Source organism: Pieris brassicae, chromosome 8, assembly GCF_905147105.1.
Source record: "Pieris brassicae chromosome 8, ilPieBrab1.1, whole genome shotgun sequence".
NCBI classification, from domain to species: Eukaryota; Metazoa; Arthropoda; class Insecta; order Lepidoptera; family Pieridae; genus Pieris; species Pieris brassicae.
The window spans coordinates 3,927,168-3,947,874 of NC_059672.1; the positions used below are offsets into that span (position 1 = coordinate 3,927,168).

At 31.6% G+C, this 20,707-nt stretch overlaps 3 protein-coding genes across 6 annotated transcripts; 1 reads left to right on the plus strand and 2 right to left on the minus strand.

The window, feature by feature from the left end:
• Nucleotides 1-10,100: 10,100 nt before the first annotated feature.
• Nucleotides 10,101-18,422, minus strand: LOC123712832 (V-type proton ATPase subunit H). 4 transcript variants are annotated; one of them, XM_045666118.1, is made up of 12 exons: nt 18,252-18,422; nt 17,714-17,737; nt 17,300-17,381; nt 17,040-17,220; nt 16,532-16,741; nt 15,521-15,712; nt 14,877-15,011; nt 14,025-14,210; nt 12,901-13,088; nt 12,388-12,576; nt 11,938-12,051; nt 10,101-10,426 (listed from the first exon to the last, which is right to left on the minus strand). In XM_045666118.1, the coding sequence occupies exons 1-12, from the start codon at nt 18,292-18,294 to the stop codon at nt 10,348-10,350; spliced, it is 1,623 nt and encodes a 540-aa protein (XP_045522074.1). In that variant the 5' UTR covers nt 18,295-18,422; the 3' UTR covers nt 10,101-10,347. The 4 variants fall into 4 exon arrangements, with proteins under 4 accessions (XP_045522074.1, XP_045522076.1, XP_045522075.1 ...); XM_045666120.1 differs by lacking the exon at nt 15,521-15,712; XM_045666119.1 differs by lacking the exons at nt 17,714-17,737; nt 18,252-18,422 and adding an exon at nt 17,470-17,663.
• LOC123712833 (tRNA-splicing endonuclease subunit SEN2) lies at nt 17,907-19,750 on the plus strand. Its single transcript, XM_045666122.1, has 4 exons — nt 17,907-18,218; nt 18,398-19,276; nt 19,378-19,505; nt 19,598-19,750. Exons 1-4 carry the CDS (start codon nt 18,197-18,199, stop codon nt 19,730-19,732), a joined length of 1,164 nt encoding a protein of 387 aa, XP_045522078.1. The 5' UTR covers nt 17,907-18,196; the 3' UTR covers nt 19,733-19,750.
• Nucleotides 19,725-20,437, minus strand: LOC123712834 (COX assembly mitochondrial protein homolog). Its single transcript, XM_045666123.1, has 2 exons — nt 20,142-20,437; nt 19,725-20,070 (listed from the first exon to the last, which is right to left on the minus strand). The coding sequence occupies exons 1-2, from the start codon at nt 20,203-20,205 to the stop codon at nt 19,772-19,774; spliced, it is 363 nt and encodes a 120-aa protein (XP_045522079.1). The 5' UTR covers nt 20,206-20,437; the 3' UTR covers nt 19,725-19,771.
• Between the last annotated feature and the right edge of the window lie 270 nt (nt 20,438-20,707).

Consider the following 20,707-nt stretch of genomic DNA (forward strand, 5'->3'; position numbering starts at 1 on the left):
CTCTATTCTTAAACATGTCAACCCCTATTTCAAAGTTAATAGACAGAACCTAGTTTATCAAGCCATATCTAATCATAAAGTTCCAAAGCCTTAATAAAGCACGCCTCAAAAAAGTACAACTTTTCCTGGTTCTCGTGTAATATGAATAAGTATTTTATGTATGAGTTATAAGCCAAAAAGTATTTTCTTTTATGAGCGGCCGTACATATCTTGTACTTTTTGTACTACGTCGAAAATCGTTTGAGTTACGGGGAACAAGGAGGCGCCCTCTGATGTAGAGTATTTGTTTTATTACACGTAATTCTGTTAGATATGTAAATATTCATAAATTGGTAAATACGTGATCCTTGATGCTTTAGACCCAAAAAATCGACGGCGTGAGTCTCACAGAAGTCTGCCCGTCTACTTGCGTATTAAATGATTAAGAGACAGTATAATCCGAAAACCAGGCCTTAAAGATTGTAACCAATGTTTTTTTTATTGTAAAATGAAATCACTGTCATTGCATTCCTCTACTAAAGTACTCTTCTCTCTCATTCTGTTGTCTATACGCTGTAAAGGATATACGGGTATTTTATTTAAAGTGGAATAATTTGAGTTATCTTTAATGAAAAGTATTTTGCTTACAAGGTTTTAAATTAATGATAGAACGTTGTTATCGTTTATTTAAAAAGTAGTTTTACTCGTATTCCAAACGTCTTACTTTGTTGTTGTCTCGTTGCTTGCAACTGGTTAAGGAGAAAAACAAATGTGAGACATCACACTCAGATCCATCGTGGAGCCTATCTGTCCCAGCAGTACTTAATTCGTCAATTTATATGGATTATGCAGCACTAAATAAACCTCGCGACTGACACTCTCAATGCCAGAGGGTTCGCGAGTGCGTTACCGGAATTTTAAGAATTGGTACGCTCCTTTCTTGAAAAACCCTAGGTCGTCGTCGTTGGTTCGGAAATACTTCAGTGGGCAGCTGATTCAACATAGTAGTTATGCACTTTAAAAAACGCTCAATTGCGGAACCTCGGACGTCGACATGATACGGGTGGAATTTCTGTCTCGACGTTCGACGTTAACAGATTTTAATCCATACAACGCTTTTGAACACTCTCCGCGCTAAATGCGGTGGAAGGTGCAGAGAGATCTCTCTAAGTAACGCCAAAGGATCAAGCCGCGCGGAAAGGGATTGGTCGTCGACAATTCGAACCGCTCTTCTTTGAATGATAATAGTATTAAGAAAAACCGTTGGTCACCGTGACCACGCAGTCGGAAAAAAAATAAAATTTAGAATTATGTAAATAATTATAAGTTTTTAATCCGTTCAAAAAGTGTTTTTCTTAATGTGTAAAAGCTATTTTAACAAAAGACAATAATATGATAATAGTGCATACTAGACATTTATGTAAGAATATTATTGCATTCGTCCTTCAATAACTGTTTTCCTTGAAAATTGTCCGACATATCGTACTGCAGTAGAACGCAACCCCTTCACCTCACCCTTAAGGCTGCGAGATGTGGATCACGTGGTCGATGTCATCGGAAAGTTAGGGGTCACCTCAGCCGCCCAGGATGGCGTAGTCAAATAGTCACAGTGCCCTTATAACAGGATGTAACTTTAAGGCTTCTATGTCATTACAATTCTGGTTCACGCACTTAACAATTATCATTATAGTCATCTATTTATTTTAGTGGAAAGTCTACTAAGTCGGACTACATTTTTGTTATAACAAAAGTATAATTATACTTAGTTTTCAATAACTTCCTTTCAGATTATTAGATATACCCTTACATTCGTAATCTAATCAATATACAGATTTTACTTTACAGCGAATATTCTGATACATTTTTAAATTCGTAACATCATTTAAGTATGTTCGACATTCAAAATACTCTATTACAATTAAATACTCTATTGGAAAATTCTTATGAAAGTATTTTTTTAATCAGGGCAGGAATTTTTGGCTTGATTATAAATAAAAACAAAACACTCTTGTATAATTTTAGAGAAGATTTATTTGTAGAATTTCAGTTATACAACATTTGACAAAGTTTTGTTTTGTAGCAGCAAAGTAATTTCATGTTTTGGAGTTCCGACTCGGGATAGTCAAACATACAATTGCCAATTGTAAAACATTCTTCTTCTGTAGATATTGATACGTTACTATATAACATTTTTTGTTCTAACGACAATAGTCCACAGCGCATGCGATGAAAGACTTTTTATGGATAATTTATTCACACCCTGGGTTATATTATTGCATTTTTTTTTGATATCCCTATTTGTTAGAAGATGGCATATAGCCTATGCCAGCCAGTGAAGATGCAGCTTTCTAATGGTGAAAGAATTTTTGATTCCCGTCCGACTGTTTTTTTAGTAAAGGGATCAATGAACTACCTATGAGATGGCAAAAGTGCATAGAAAACAATGGTTCATACTTTGATTAATTAAATATAAATATATTTAAAAATATTCGACTTTTTTTCCCTCGCATACAAAACGCCAATTTCATATGTAAGGACCTAATATTAACATTTAGGTAGTTAAGCTGTCATAAAAAATATTTTCTACAACATTGTTGTAACGTACAGAAATGATAAAATGTGTACAAATGCAGTTAATGACATCCTCTTTACCGTCATTTTATCTTGGAAAGGAAATTAATTTAGCGTAAGTGTCATAAAACTCAGACATAACTGTTAATTATTGCTTGTACAGAAGAGAAATATGTATTTAATTACAAGATGTTTTATTATAACTATGGTATACTTTCTTATCATAAAGCAAATGAGCGCGATAAAGTCAAAACCTAATGAACGGCCTAATATGAATTTACGATATGTGGTGTGTTTGATTTTGTGTTATTGGTACATTATATCTATATACATTGGCTAAAATATAAGGATCACAGAATATGTTAAGTGATACCGCCACATTGCCCGAAGGCCTGCAAGTGCGTTGCCGGCTTTTTAAGAAATGGTACGCTATTTTCTTGGAAGACCCTTAGTCGAATTGGTTCGGAAATACTCCAGTGGGCAGCTGGTTTGACGGAAATAATTATTTAAACCGGTAATCGAACCTCCTGACAGTAAGTGTTAACTAAAGAAAAATTGAAACGATATATATATATGTCGCAGCCAACTAGCTTAATTAGCCGTTCAATTAACAGCTTAGCCTTTTAACTAAACGGCGCCGTTTAACTAACGGCCTGAAAGATATTCAGCCGTAGCGTACATTTAATAAACTAGACGCCTAATGCTTAGGCCATTCGTACGATGTAGTCATTACTTGGCATCAATAAAGAAAATGAAACATGGCATTAAAAAATATTTCTTTTAAAATTAAATTGCTTAAGTCAAATTGTCGCTACACTCTTTAATTGTATTTGTTGTTTTTCATGATACTTTGGAAAACATCATCAAAGTTGTGGTTTGACGACGCCATATTGACAGTTTAAATTAACAGGCTAGGCAAGTAATGAAACGTCATCGATCCAAGTCATTTGACTAGCTGTTTTATCAAATGGCTACATATCATTCAGGCCGCTAGTTAAACGGCGCCGTTTAGCTAAAAAGCTAAGCTGTTAATTGAACGGCTAATTAAGCTAGTTGGCTGCGACATATATATACTTCGGAAACAACGTAAATGGCGAGAACGTTGAGGTATTTGCTACCGCGGCTAATAAATGGACTGTTCGGTCAGTTATTAGACAGCCTGACGTTAACCAACATAAACAGTAAATTAAAAAACTATTTTTATATGTATTTGTCGGGTTCCTAAACAAGACTGCTATGGTTTAATTTATACAAACACAGCGGTGTAACATATTACGATTTTATTAAATTAATCTGTAAAATAAATAAATTATAAAAAAGAAATTTGTTTAAAAAAATTATGGACAATGTTTGGATTAAATAAACTTACAACAGTAACAATATCACAATTGACTTATAGCCGTTATAGAGGTTTTTTTTTCAATAAATTTAAAAATACAACACACAAAAATACTCTCAGTTACGCATGCGTTGTGTTCGTGTTGTCTTCGCGAGTCATCTGAGCTTCTTAAAATAGGACGTAACGACAGTTAGTAGATCACACTCTTTGATGACAATTATGAAATAACACTATAAAAAATTCATTTAAAATCTACGTAATAATTAACTCGTGATATGCAATATAATTATTGTGCTTAAGAGTTGTTATGTTAATGCATTAAATTTTAATTATACCAAATTTTACTAATTAAATTATTCACACTTGATGAGTTTTTGAATAATTTATTGCTTTTATCAACCTGTGTTAAAAAATACAAACCTTAAGCTGAAACGGTGTAAGTTTTAAGACTCGTTAGTTAAGAAGTTTAGTAAAGAAACATTTTTGTTTAGAGGTACGTATTCCTTCTGTGTATTTCGAAATCTTAATATGTTTCTCTGCATATTATACGTTTGATGAGTGAGTCAGTATATTAATGTACTATAAATCTCTGTTAGTAAAAAAATAAAGTATGACTTGACTGACTATGAAAATTTTTCTATTTAATATTTTATTATTTAATAAATCTGACTTCAACTATGTAATTTCGTTTTATTTAAATTTTAGCTAATAATATTTTAAATCACACACTTGCGCGAGCTAGTTGCCATCAACTGATCTGGGTCCATCAGGTTAAACAAGTGAATCACTTGCACACTTGTTAAGAACAAGATTCCATGTTATAATGCCAAGTCCTTTCGAATGTAATCACCATGGCAAGCCTGATTTTGGATGAACTTGTTGAACTTGTGAACAATGTTTTGGTGCTATGACCAAACCTTTACCAAAGATTCTTTCTCGTATTTTCGCAATTATGTACGTGTCTGAAATATTCAAGTTTCGTTTACTAACTCATCATAAGCCGGGTAACTCGACACTTTGCACGGGCGTCAATAACAGGCTCCTACAGTCGCTTTGTACCTAACATTGTAATATTGTACACCAATTATCGTGCCATTTTTTAAGGAAATAATTATGTATTTGGTGGACGGAAAAATTGTAAACAATTTGAGTTTTTTATAAATAAATAACTACTTCTTTGTTTTAGTTGGTATTAAACAATTGATTCTTCAAATTTTGCATATTTGTTTCGAATTTAATGGTGGACTGTACCAAGCATTGTACAATCGATTTATAATAACCACAAAACGTTGATATAAAAACACTAAAAGGCAGTATCCGTCTAATAAAATAAAAGTTTACGATGAGCACCCAACTTTTACGGCATCTGTTTGTTTTATTTTTCATAAAAAAACAAAGGTGATTTATGATTTCTTGGCTAGGCTAAAATAGAAGATTTATTAAATACTAGCGGCTCGCACATCGTAAATGCGGACGCGGTATTTATTTTAACGTAGAGTTATTTTAAACTATTTTCTTAGATATTCATTGAAATCAAATGATGATTAGAATAAAATTCTGGTTTTTTTAATAATTTAATTTAATTTTAATTGCTTTGCCGTAGTTGTGAGATTTTATATAATTTTCCTTAATAAATATAATATAATATCTATCAATAGGGGTTTTCAATTCTATGAAGTTGTTACTATAATGAGCGAGTTTAACCGAACAAACTTTATAAATAAATTTGTTAATCGGCCTTTTTGTGTGATTTTTACGTGTTATGTTAAGTGTATTGTGCCGCATTGATGGGCACACCGGTCCAGCATATGCCTATTTAGCCGCCATTTGAATAAACCCATGTGAAACCCGTGTGTCTAGAGAAGGGAATTTAACTTCTTTTTTGACGTTCATAAGTGTTCTAGGTAAACACCTATATGAATAAAGTTATTTTGAGTTTGAGTTTAAAGTTTGCGGTTTTTACAAGAACCGTCGATCCAAATCAGTCGTCATTTAGTAGTGCGGTACCTGAGGATGTCAAGAACGAAGTTGTGTAGTTCCATGAAGCATTCTTCGGAGTGCAATCTATAGAAGACTGTAAGGCAACTATACTAGAAGGAAATAAATGTCTATGGACCTCCTCTTCATCGTTTATGTGTATGCATATAAATAAGCATACTCTTTTTTACCAGCTGTCCAGCATTTCCCTTAGGTACATTTGTAAAAAATGATCTGAAAAACTCGGTCAAAAACAGCTCCCTCAATTGAATTAACATTCATTCATTCAGTCACTCCATGGTCAAGTAATTAAACGGATGAAAACATTGAATGGAAATTATTATTTTTGTCATCTAAAATTTCGTTTTATTTAGCAAAAATATGAAGGTGAGGAAAATATAATTCAAAGTTACTCATAAAAGATGCCACACTCCAAGTGCGCCTATAGATTGGATGATTACAAGACCTGGGATGTACGCTTACGTATCGACCCAATATGAGTTTTCCTGAAAAACTTGCAAAGATACGTGATTGCAAACATTTTTTATAGCAAAATCGAAGTACCAGGGAGTGTTTCCATGGAAATATTTTTCTTTTGAATTGAAATATTGCGAGTTAAATTGAAAGGAAACGATAAAGGGTCACGTCCAACTATTCAGTTTCGTGTTCGAAAATGATATCGTTTTCCGAATGCTTTTCATGAAAATATTTCGCGCCTTTGTTACAGCTTTATTTGTGTAACACAACTCAAAGGTCTAAATTATTGGAGAATATTACCAAAGCCGTAATATATTTGACTTTAACGAAGGTGTTTCAGTAATCTGAGAGAAATATTACGTTATCAGAATGGTATATTCATTTAGTTATACACAATATTATTGAAGTGAAACTTCTTTATCGGCGTTGGAAAGAAAATTACCGTCACATTTTTCCGTTACGCGTTTTCTTGTCCCTACCATGGTTGATTCGAAGAGATTCGATGCCATTAATAACAAAAATATATAATAGTAATAATTCTTTTGTTTTTTGAATTCCAGTCGTCTAATTTTGTTTGCATTTTCCAGTCCGTACTGCTGCACATAGTATTGTCTTTTGTTAACATAGCTTTTACACATTAAGAAAACACTTTTTAAATGGATTGAATCTATGTATTATTATTATAAACTTTTAATTATTTACATAATTTTAAATTTAATTTTTTTTTTCGACGTCACGCATGCTTTACAGCGTGTGTGACCACGTAATAGTAATAAATCTCTTACAATTAAAGAAATTCTGTAATAATCTTAGTAGTAATGAGGTAAAATGAAATAATTGTATTATTTGTATTCATGTCTATGATAATAAAAGCCTTTTGTTAAACTTTATCTTATTTAACTTTATTTAACCAATTTCTGTAAATAATTAAATAGATAATTTTTCGACAAATAAGGTCATAAAGAAGTTTCACTTCGTACACTAGTACACGCACACATATTTTTTTTTTTATCACACATATTAACTTTCACATTCATACTATATCAGTTACAAATTCTAATAACTGTCTGCCAAATTGTGCTTAATACTTACCATTGTTAAATTAAATTGTGTACTATAAAACATTGATGTGATAGTTAAAAAAGTGTAAGACAGTTTACGATTATATAACGACAGGTTAAGCCATGAGTTAACTTTCGCAAGAGAAAAAGGAAACATGTCAGACATTTGTATGGTATTAAACTATTTAATGTTTCGAAGTTTTCATTTCAAATTCTCTATTTTGAACGAAGAACTACCGTAATATACTTCGGTATAATACAAACATAAACATTGTTAGAAGTAACGGCATCTTTATAATGCCGTAAACAACCGCGAAGTTGCCCAAAAGTGCTATTAAATTGAAAAAGTGCAGAATTTGAGACTCCATTTTTATATTAAACCGAAAGCTAAGGATTTTATCGTATTGTTATGTTTCGAGATTATTTCAGAAAATGAAATGAAATTATCTTTCTTGGTTATTCGTGAGGCGAATGTTATAATCGAAATAAATTGACATTAAGAATAAAATTTAGGTTGAAATCCAGTCTTATTATACATAGTCTTACATCAATACATTTTTGACGCACGGGAGTCAGATTTAGATTTACTGCTAATTATGACTCCCGAAGATTTCAAGGATTTTTACATACATGTCCCAACTATTTTTAATTTTATGATCTTTAAGGGTTAAATAACTATACATTAAATTATAACATTAAAAACTAACTAAATTAATAATAACATTAGCTTTGACAAATGCAATAATGCATAGAACATTAGAATATTGACTTTTCATGCATTTTATGATGATTTTATTCATTTATTGGTAGGTACACTAAACAATCAGTAAACTTTGAGCATTTGCCAAAGTTGTATCTTATATAACCACGGCTCATAACATTTAAAGGTTTGGAACCGATGATGTAATTTATACAAATTAGTTTTCTTTTGTTTATTATGTGCAAGCGAACTATTTTGCCAACGATGTTGCCAATATCTAACCGGAAATTACACGCTAATCATTGGCGCCCATAAACCTACGGCCATAATTAAAAAGCCTTAGCGGGTGTCGCTTAACTATGGGCATTATTCTATAAACACATATTGACCCATAAGCACTGTGTGCAACCAACACATGGACGTAAGGTAAATAATTGTTCCATTTTAACTGACATAAAACCTATCTTGAAAATAATTTTAACTATCAGCATCTTGTATTTGTATAACAAGATCAATCGAGATATTCTTCAATAACAAGATTTTTTAGTGTCTGTTTAAAAGAAAAAATTGTCGAAAGATTACATTCGACTAATTCTGTTAAATTAAGGTAACGCTGTGATACATAAGGTAAAACAGCGTAGGATCTTTTATTTATTATAAATATGTATACATTTTAGATCCAGGCACCAAAAACCAGTCAGAGGTCCTAGAACCTTGGTGTTTACTGCCTGAAGATACTCGTAATATCCAATTGTTTAAAAATAAAGACAAGAAAAGAAAAAAATACAGGAACACAGATTCAATAATATTATTCGGGTTTTATTAATTTATATGGATATAAAAGCGATAATTTGGAACATTTTTATCGGTTAGATTTTAGAAGAGGGAGGGAGGAGTTGTTTAAAAAATACAATTTATTCTCTAACGATTTGCCTTCAAACGTGCCTTTACCAAAGCAAATAATCATACTACTTTTTTAAAAACTCAACTTATAATTCTACGAAGATTACTACTTGTGTAGGTTATTGACGGCGAACATAAATGTTAGCATAGCTATATATCACGAAATTGTAATTGAAAAATGTCTATTTCGGCACAAAACTTGGAAATATGTGTATATCAGTTTACTTACCAGTTAGATTGTTTAAAACAGATTAAAGTTTTATTTACGTAAATATCGACGCCTACCATTGATCCTCTTCATGACCTCATCTTGCGGTATAAACACAGTCCGAGAGGCCATCTTAATTTCTTAGATTTATTACTAAACACAAAATTTTATTAAAAACATTTTTACGAAATGCCTGGCGATTGACTTAAAATTTTAATAATTAAAACAGGCATTCAATGAGTACAAGAGATTGTTTATAATAGACTACGCTATATCAAAATCCAAATAAGATTTTCACAAACGGGTGTCGTGTGTACTCTCCACTCGTGGCACAAAATTTGTGATTTATATTCGGAAACTTTTATTTTGATAATTCACTAGATTAAATCGCTATGGCAATATGGTAATAAAATTCTTACTGTTGCTCATAAGCGATGTTATCACTTTGGGAAAGCTATTCTCAATTTGAGGACTCCAATGTACGTTAATAATGGACAAGCGCGTTTATTTTAAAAACTTACTTGTACGATTAAGATAAATTATCCTAAGCATGGCTGTTATTAGAGTTAAAAATAGCCAATGCCCGTTAGACTCTAAACCAAGTATTACGTCATCTGATTTACTACAATTTATTCCCCCCCAGCCCCCTTAATTTTTAGTAGGAGTCCTCGAAAATGCATTTCATTTTCAAGCATAGACAATGCTGCTGTGTAAAAATTTAAATTATTATTACTAATAACGTAATCGGCAAATAAGAATATCATAGAACAAACCCCCCCCCCCCCCCCGCCCCTAGTGCTTACGTAATACTCGAACGGCCCCATGTCCAAAAGCAATAAAGGGTTTTCACCATATCTCACATACACATATAAAAAAACAACATAAGACAATTAATACTTTATTAATGGCGCGTTTACATATTCACGAGCTAATCTACAAAGGAAACACCATATAGCAATTGGTTTCAACAGTAAAACTCGTTAAGGAATGTAATTTTAGCGTTGGGGGAATATAATTTATATATTTCTAACATCGTATTTACATAATTTTCACACTGACAATAAATATTTCCATTGTTGTATGTACAGTGTACTTGTAATTCTAGATAACAATAACAATTAATATCTTCTTTTTAAGATTTAGCTCCAACCGCAGTCCCGCCGGCCTGCTTGTCGATCTGTTCTTTCTCCAATTGTTTGCCAAGGTATTCCCTGTGAAAATGATTTGTTTATACAGTGAAAACTCCATAAAGCGAAATCAATTCACTTTACGATACATATGATATACAATGATACACACTACATACCATTACACCCTATATAATTGAGTAATAAAGTATTTTTTAAGTTGCTAAAATTAGGAAAAAACTGCGCAGCTGTGTACATTATTTTATCAGTATTTATATAAACTGTTGTTGATTTGATTGATTGTTTGCATGTGTAGACTATTGTTGACTAAGAGTCATGGATTACCTATACGTATTTCTTCCCTCCATTTAACTCTATAACGCCATAAAATGCATTCCCTAAGTCATTATATATTTATTTATTTATTCATTTAAGAAACAAAACAGATAAATATCTAAAAGTATAAAACAAAAAAGACATAAAATTAACACTTTGGATGTATCCACAAAGTTTCACTGATAAAAAATAAGATATAAAGCAAAACAAAACATGACGGCAGAATGTTACTTAAGTGGACAATACAATACAAAATATTTAAGTAGACAATACAATACAAAGTTTATAAATTTAGGAGAAAGACAAACATACTAGTAGCCATAATAAAGAAGAAACATTCAAGGTTTAGGACTTTAATAGTGGTTTTAACCTATTCTCAAATGAATCAGTAAATGTTATACTGTATTATAATGAATTAAAGCTGATTTTACAAATTCACGACTTATTTTTGTATAAGAGGAGAATATTGCATATACCAACTTTGAGCAATAGATGAGGTAATCGTGAGTTTAGTGTACAGACTAAAATATTTATATAAAGTTTGCTGAAAATTGCCAAAAGATGGTGCTATTACACGTTTAGTTGCCGACTAAATTGCTTTACGAAAAAGGTAGAATATTACCTATAATAAATACCAATGTCAATATGATTGTGTATATGTCGCAGTAAAGTAGTTAAATCAGAGAGTTAATTGAATCTCTAGACAGTTAATTAAAGATTCAATCAAGTCGCTAGAATTTTGATTCGAAAACGTTTAACCATCTATCTGGCCGAAAGCCAGCGTGTTGATTAACAATGTAAAGCAAGACTCCGCCATGATTATTGTATTTGTTATTGTTATTTCGGTGTGATCGTGAAGAACTGAGAGCTTGGAAATTCCGTGTTTTGCTTTATTGTAAATGTATAGGTTAGTCTTCGCCCTTGGCGATCTAAAGGCATCTGTCGGGTTTTAGTGGCTTGAGTTTATTAAGTCTGAGTCCCACATTATACCTGCTGGAGTAAAATACCGCAGGTATATGCGTAAAAGCATTTCCTGACGTTAAAAAAAAAGGTTAGTCTTGTTGCCTAGGAACGTTTAGGAAACTCGTTAAACGTTTCGTTCGCTCACTTGTATAAAGGAACTTTAGCGACTTGATTGAATATCGATCTTTAATTATCTGTCTAGAGATTGAACCAACTCTCTGATTTAACTACTTTACTGCGACATATACATATATTACAACTGTTCATAATTATCATCATATCAATTAACCACTAACCAGTTGTGCACCATCAGTTTCTGTACAGCGAGCAGAGCTTCATAGCGGACATTGGGATCTTCGTGACTCAGGAGAAACATCACACGCTGTTTGCCTCCAAGTTGTTCCAAGACACTGAAACAAAAACACTATATATAGTCCGCTTTAGAAAAATAAGAAAAAAATTATCCATACATATTTTTTTTAAACAAATAAATTTATAGATATTGTGTTATTCCTAGTGGGCGCCTTTCAACGGCGGTTCAGCACTTAGAAGTGAAGAATTTATTATTTATTTATGTATTCACACTTATACTGGCCCGGTAAAATAAGTTTTTTTTTTTGTTAAAGACGCTTGTTAGAAAAAAACATTTCAAGAATCCTTTTCGGATTAAAGTTAAAATAAAAAAGTATTTTCTAAAGTCTAAGTAAATAAAATTTATGTCTTAGAATGAAATATGGTATACGCACTGTTTTCCCCTGGGATAGTGTCGCACGTATTCTCCCACATCGTAACAGGCCACGGCGAGCACCACTGGGTCCCGGCTCTTCTCCAAGAGATGCACCAGGGTACGGAGCAGCTCTTGGCCGCGCTCGTTCAGCCGGGCTGCGTTCTCGCGCCAGAACTTGGCGGACTTGTGCACCGGAGACCATTCCAGACTGTAATATTAATTAGGATATAAATATCTATTTTTCATTCATCATTTTTTTTTTTTTTTTTTTTAAGTAATTTGTAAAATATTGTATATATAATTGTTGAGTTTATTCCTTACTAACAAATATAGAAATTGCAGTAAGGAATCCCTTGTTTCTAATTATTAAAACTAATCATAAAAATCACTATAAGTTTTATTTGAAGGTATATATCTAAGTATATAAACAATTGCTTTCGTAGTTTGAGATATGCGTGATTCAGACATTTTTGGAGAGAATATATATATTAATATCTTTATTATTTAGGATATTATATGTTAAAAGTCTCACCGGCCACTCTTAACTTCCGTAGCATACTGGTCAAAGGAGCTAAGGTCCTGAACGGAAGCCTGGAGTCGCTCGTTGAGGAACTCTACATCATTCATGATGTCTTCATCGTCAGACCTCTTCTGCTCCAGGATGAACAGCTGCTTTAGCACCTTGCATTGCACCATTGCGATGCAGTGCTCTTTAGCCACCTAAAATATTACATAACTAAATAATTTAAATGGATAAAACTTTTCAAATATTGTGCTAAGTGAAACAAAACCAACACACGGGAGTATGGGGCCGTTCAAGTATTATGTAAGCAGATTTACTGCAATTTATCCCCCCTAGTATAAAAAAAACCTATAAAAAACATAAATCAATGGCGTTACAACCTTTTTAAGTCTTGGCCTCAGATTTCTGTATCTGTTTCATGATCATTTGTTAATCTAATAGGCAAGTAGGTGAGCAGCCTTCTGTGCCTGACGTACGCCGTCGACTTTTTGGGTCTAAGGCAAGCCGGTTTCTTCACCATGTTTTCCTTCACCGTTCGAGCTGATGTTAAATGCGCATATAGAAAGAAAATCCATTGGTGCACAGCAAGGGATCGAACCTACGACCTCAGGGATTAGAGTCGCACGCTGAAGCCACTAGGCCAACACTGCTCTACTAATAATAATAATAATAAATAAATAATAATATATATAATAAAAATAAAAACTAATAATGATAATAATAATCACTGAAAATCAAAGACCCCCTCCCTATAGTGCTTAAGTAATACTTGAACGGCCCCTATTCTCACTTTAATAGTGACTGTAAGTAGTGATATCGGAAACTTGTTATTGTTGAATCTTGAATCTTAAAATATTGTTATTATTGAATTAAATTAATTTTCAAGAGACAGTTGAAAAAAATCATTTTAGTCTTGAATACTTAATGACACACGATAACTTAATGTAAGTACATTGTTAAGTTATGAGCCTAATATGTCATACATTCAATACTCTTCTTTGTATTCAAATGAAAAAATTGTATTCAAACAAACTAGACATTTAATACATATAGTAATAAATGTCTAGTTTGTTTCCTTCACGGCACAATTAACTTCTTTTTTAAACTTGTTAAACAAATATAAAATGGCACACCTGATGATCTTCGGGCTTCTCAATCAGGTTCCTGAAGACGGCCAATACGATGCGTGTGACCTTCTCCTTCACGGAGTCGCTCAAGATATCAGCCAAGATCGGAATGGCATTGAACTTGTTCATCTTCTCGGCAAGAAGTGGGTTGAATGTCAAAACCCAGAGGCAGAATACAAGTTGGTATTGCACCTACGATGAAAATTATTATATTACTCTTTAAGTTGGCCTTTTTAGTAGCATTTCTTTTTTCGATTTAAAGAATATTATTTATAAATAAAGAAAATTATTAAGTGAAGACCTATTTAATATAATTTAAAATTAACCAATTTATCAAATTAGCTGATGCTAAGCATAGATAGGGCAATTTGCACAAGACATTAATTTTAATTTCTATTATCCATATAGCGTAATATTATATATATTAGTAATATTATATTAGCCATTCAAACATTACATTATTAATACTAATTTATCAGAATGTATGAAACGATAATTAACTAGATATTCAAATCATATGAAGTTATTATTCTTATTATGCATGTTAAACCATTATTAACCAAAACTCCTTAAGTTCCATTAATTCTAATAATTGCTATTTACATTAATTAATCAAACAAAAAGTATTTTAAGTGGAAGGTTGATTGCTTCAAAAAAATTAAAGATATGGTATCAACAATACCATAAACTATTTTTATATAGACTACTTTTTTAATATTGTTTATATAATATATAAAAAATGAATCTTAACAAAAGTTTATAAACTACTTAAAAAAAATAGATATTGTAATTTATCAGAAGCCATCTACTAAGTTTTTTCAGTGTTCAAGTGTACATATTTTTAGTAGATAAACATACCTGGAAGTTAACGCGAGAAGCCAAAATGGAGAGCAAAGTAGAAATGCCATCTACCGAGAGGAAAGCGAAACGGTATTCGTCCACACGAAGCATCATTTGGAGACAGCGCGCCACAGATTGAATGTAGTCGTTGTTCTGAAAATATTACATGAAAAATTAATCTTTATGTAAATTTTATTGTTTAATTATTGCGCAGAAGATGTTATTAAAACTTATAATAGATTTGATGTTACAATGATGGTCTAAGTAATTATAAATATAACAAATTTATAGCACATTACACAGAAGCATTATTTGATATACACAAAAAGCTAAGCCTGACAAATTTACTTATTTAATTTACATTATATGAGTAGAAAATGACAAAGAATAACATTTCATATACATTACTTATATGTTGCAGCGTCACACTATAAGATAATTTTTTTATACAATATTTACATATGTACAATATTCAGACATATATATTTCTTAGATAATTATTACGCAAAATTAGCATTTATTAGTATGACAGTTAAAATTGATAATGCAAGCCTACTAAGAGGTTGTTATTACACAGATTAGTTACACAGTTTTCAGCTCAATCTTCATGTTAGTGACTCATCTTTGTAGTTACATTCACGTCGGGCGTCAACACAGAATACCTTGTGGAGGCCATGTAGCAAATCCTCATGCGGTTTCAGAACATCAAAAGAGCTGTATAGGCTCGAATACTTTTCACTGTCAGCCTTGTCAATCTTCTCCTTGTGCTTATTGTGTTTATCGGAGAAATGTTGCTTTTCGTGCTCCAACATAACCTGCTCAGCATGCGCTAACTCGGCAGACATATTCTCCGCCTTGCCAGAAAACAAACCTCACGGTGATAAAATGCAAACCAATGCCTTATTATCCCAATGATGCATGATGCTTTTCAGATGCCAAGTACAGTGTGAATGTGCTGTTACGTGACTTAGGAAGGGCCAAGCTCGTTAAAAATTCGTTACATTTATAATAGTACACAAACGTTTTTGTGCAATTTGTATATAATACAAATCAACTCATAATTTATTAACAAATTTCTAGCATGCATGATATATCATATTATAACCATACCATTTTTTTAACATATTTCTGTATTAGTGATAAAAAGATAAAAAATATTGGAGATACTTATCACTTTTCACTGTCATGATCTAATCATAGAATAAACTTGTGAAGAAAATATCTTGCCAAAAGCTAATTATATTAATAAGAAAACCATGTTATAATAAATCGTAATACATTAAATGTTTAGATGAAAACATGTCAAGCCAATATGCATGCATTTAGAGACAACACTAATAAAAATATTTAATTACCAAACACTTATAACTTTCATTAATCATATTAAATACAAAAGATACTAGAAAGAGTTGCTAGTTTACATAACATATGCAATTTTTATACACCGGAATTTTCTCTTTCTAATAACTCCAATAATTTTTAAAGACCAGTGTAAACTCCATGTAGTGTCAAACACACAAAAAATCACACAACTTTGGTTGATGTTCCTTCATATCCATACCATAAAACACCAATTTCCTATAATGTCAGATAACATACTGCAGCAATATAGAGTTTACACTGAATAAAATATTACCAAAAACTTAGAAGCAATTTATTTTGAAGTAACTTACATTAGACTTGAGTTGGTCCTTCAACCAGGAAAGATAGAAGTGCAGGTCACTTTTCTCCATGAGCTGAGGGTGCCAGCATGCTAACTTTGCAATGATGCGTGCCGTCATGTGCTGCACAAACTCATCCTGGCGATTCAGCAGGTTCAAGAATGGTTGCCAGACATTACCATGTCTTGATTGACGGAAGATCTTCACTCTAGACTTGTCTTCCTAAAATAGGGATTGTTTTTACAAAAAAGTAATGTAGCAGTTAGATGCATTGCACAAATTAACATTTCTTTTAATAAGTTTTGATTTTACAATAATATTTATGTTTAGTTAGTTATGTAGTGTAAGTGTAAGCTTGTAAGATATTCGGTTCAAGGGTAGGGCTTGGTTCTGAGTCTTCATAAAACAACATTTGAATTTGTTTAGAAGCTAAAAATGGCAGATCACGAGACAAGTATAGAAATGTGTTTCCCCTTACTTCTTAAATAATTCACATATTAACAAGTATACTTGAACTTACAGATAAAATGTCATCAATCAGTACAAGCACATACTGAATAGTGTTATCTTTGCTGATGTGAGTTATTAGGTTTAAGAAGACATCAGCACAGGATTCTGGGTTCTTGTCTGGCAAATCCTTTTGCCCACGTTGATCCAAGTTAACAATGAAGTCATGATCACGCTGTGTGATCATCTGTGACCTGGAAATAAAAAAAAAACCATTAATTTTCACATATGAATTTGAGTATTAAGACTGGATAGAAGTCTTTAAACACTTACTGCAGATAAGATTGCCAATTAATTTGGCTTTGTCTAATCTCACTAGCCCTTATTTGTAGCACGCTAGTAGCAGCAATCATATCTGAAAATAATTCGTATATTCTATAATAAACCAAATAAACTGATTATTACTTACAAAAATACGAAATATGATATACGAAATAACTTACCAATTTTATCATCACCAAGTGTGGGAATAAGTTTGCTAACATTTTCATCAATAATGTTAGCCATTTTGGCTAATTTATTTTAAAAAGAAAATGCCACCCAGGGGAGAATTAAAATTTTACGGAGAACAGTTTTCCGAAAACACAAAAATGGAAAATCGAAAGCTCAGCTGAGAGGTCTTGTGACTTTTGAAAGTGAATTTGTCTCTGATTTAATTGTCTATGATTACACTAAAATATCGCTTACCTTCTCTTATGTATACTTGTCGAGCTGAAAAAAAGAGACAGAAATATATGATATTATGTTGTCACCACTGATTATTATAATATTTTATCTGAATGTTGTAAGTTTTAAATAAAATATATTGTAGTGACAAATAGTCAAAATATTAAAGAAATGCTCCTGTTACCCAAATTTATCTGTGGATTTTTTAAATATTATAATAAATAATAGAAAATTTATACTTGTAAGAAAGAGCCATCTGGCGAGGCAAATATTAATATTTTACAATATGTAATAAAAAATATAAAGTAATCGAGAGATGAGATATTTGTATGGTATTTATTGTTACCAACGTAAACAATAAATTGCCAAAGTAAAACATATGAAAAATGTCTAAATAGTGCTTACACCTTACAGACGGAACTATTTCATTGTGTGTTAGGTGAATTTGATTGTATATTATGTTGAAAATAAACCTAATAAAATGAGCAGAAAATAAAACAGCTAATGTGGCTGCAAGCAGTAGCAGGTACTTTCGGAAAGACATAAAAAGGTTACTTACGATTGTACTTTACTTCCTCCTTTTTTTGTATTGTTGTTTCCATTTTTTTAACTTTAACAATTTTGGGAACTAAACAAATGCTATAATTTAGTGTCGTAATTCATAATAAAAGTTTTAATATTTTTACAAATTGACTTTTGTTACAGATTCATATCCATTTGGACCTGTGACACATTGTGCTAAAAATAAAATTTGGGTACTGGCCAGTTTCTTTGTCATGAATAGTTTACAAACAGATGACCATTGTCAAATTTATGACCCAAATGGACAAATTCCCCTAGAAACTGAGTCATCACTACGATTACCTCTAGACAGTTCAATGAGAATAATTTTCACTGGCCATTACAATGGGTTTGGAGTTGAAGTAAGGGGTATAGAGGAAATGTCAATGTTGTACCATATGGGTTGTTTTGGCAAGGGATCTAAATCTCGATCAAAGCCAAAACCAATCAAAAATGATAGTAGTCCTTCTATTATTAGGAAAAGGCAGTATTTGAAAAGAATTTATTGGTATAAAAAGTTTGATTCCATTAATAAATATCCAGAAACTGATAGTTATTTTAAACATGTTGAAGATTTAAGGAAAAAGATAAAGAAAGATTCTCAACATCTCAAAAAGAATGTTATAGATTTGGTGTCCAGTGAAGATGAGGTTTGTGAAGATAACCAATATAATGCATTAGGCCCTCAATGTGATTTCAGCAACAAACAAGATATTGTAGTTATTGTTCCTAATAGTGACTCTGAGGATGATGATTATTTTGCTAACATGAAGCCTAAATGTTGTATTAACAAAATTAAACTAGAGGAAAAGTTAGTACTCACTAAACAAGAAGCTTTCTTTCTTGTGTATGGCTTGGGCTGCTTACAAGTATTCAATGAAAATAAATTACTAACTGTTAAAGACTGCTGGAATCTCTTTCTTGAGGGTGATACTAACTTTATTTCCAAGTACATTGTGTATCATTATTATAGATCTAAAGGTTATATTGTCAAGCCTGGCATAAAATTTGGAGGTGATTTTTGTAAGTATTCCAAGACCTATAATAACTTAAATTTAAAAAGTGTTACTTAATAATTTATAAAAGAGAATGAAAAAGTATATTTAAAATTTACAATTTTTTAGTAATCTATAAAGAAGGTCCAGGAATCAATCATTCAGACTACATTGTAGTTATAAAACATAACCATGTGGATTATAATAGCTGGCTGACTATTTTAGGGCATGTCAGAATGTCTGCTACTACTGTTAAGGTAATATTTTAATTACCGTCAATAAGAATTACTACTGTAATATATTATACATTAATATAGATTTTTTTCCATTAATTGTAATAATTTTACAGGAAATTCTGATCATAGAAGTGATTGAACCAAAAACAGAAAATCTTAACCTACCTAAAGAGTTAAATGCATATACTGTTAAGGAATTAATTCTATCACGAAATCTTCCCGTAACAATAAATGATGACAGAGACTAATAAATTTTATTTTTCTTATTTCAACATTGTACACATATTTTATGCCCTCTTTATTGGTTTTTTACTTCCTGTTCTTCGATATTCACTACGTTCTTTTAGATATTCTTCTGTGCATATTTTTTTGAACTCTTCATTTTTATACCAATTTCCTAAGCATGTTTTCATTGTATTGTTTTCATTTCGACACTTATAAACCATTAATATTGAAGAATTTTTGCAACATTCATTAAATTGTGAGACTTCTTCTACACACTTTTCAGCTTTTGCTTTTTCCCTCATAAGTTTTGGTATTAGGACTTCTGTTTCTACTTTCCTTAAACTAGTATCATTAGGATCACCTGCAGAAAATGGACGTTATAGTAGTCATAAATAGCTTAAATATACCATAACTATGTTTGGGTCTACTTACCCACACCTTTAGGTCCCGCTGAAAACTTAGATGGTAGTACAGAATGATCTGTTGTAGTTTGCATAGCGGCTACTTTTTATAATCTTTTACTTTTAAAAATAAAAGCCTCTCATTTAATTAGAATTAATAAAGGATACCTTTCCTGTCTTTTGAAAAAATAATCATTATCAAAAAATACGGAAACAATTCCTACACCAATTACAGTAATCAGCTGTGAAATTCACAGACTTGTCAACATATTTAGCAGAGTGAGACTGATAAAATATCGTGCACAGACATCTAAAGATTTATTTCTATAACTAACGGCCAGTGGAAATTATGCATTATCATACAATAATTTCAGGCAATGACATTTTCAAGTATTTCCGCTTTCAAGTCTTATTTTCCTTCATCTTTTGCCTTTTATTAATACAGTTAAGTATGAAAACGGTGCGAGAGAATGAGTGAAAGAGGAAGAAAGATAGCCTATGTTATGTTCATAATTCGTGTCAACTTCCTTCAAAAAAAAAAACATTCTTTCGAAATTTTTTTTGATGATTTTTGAATTTCATTTGATTATTGAAATG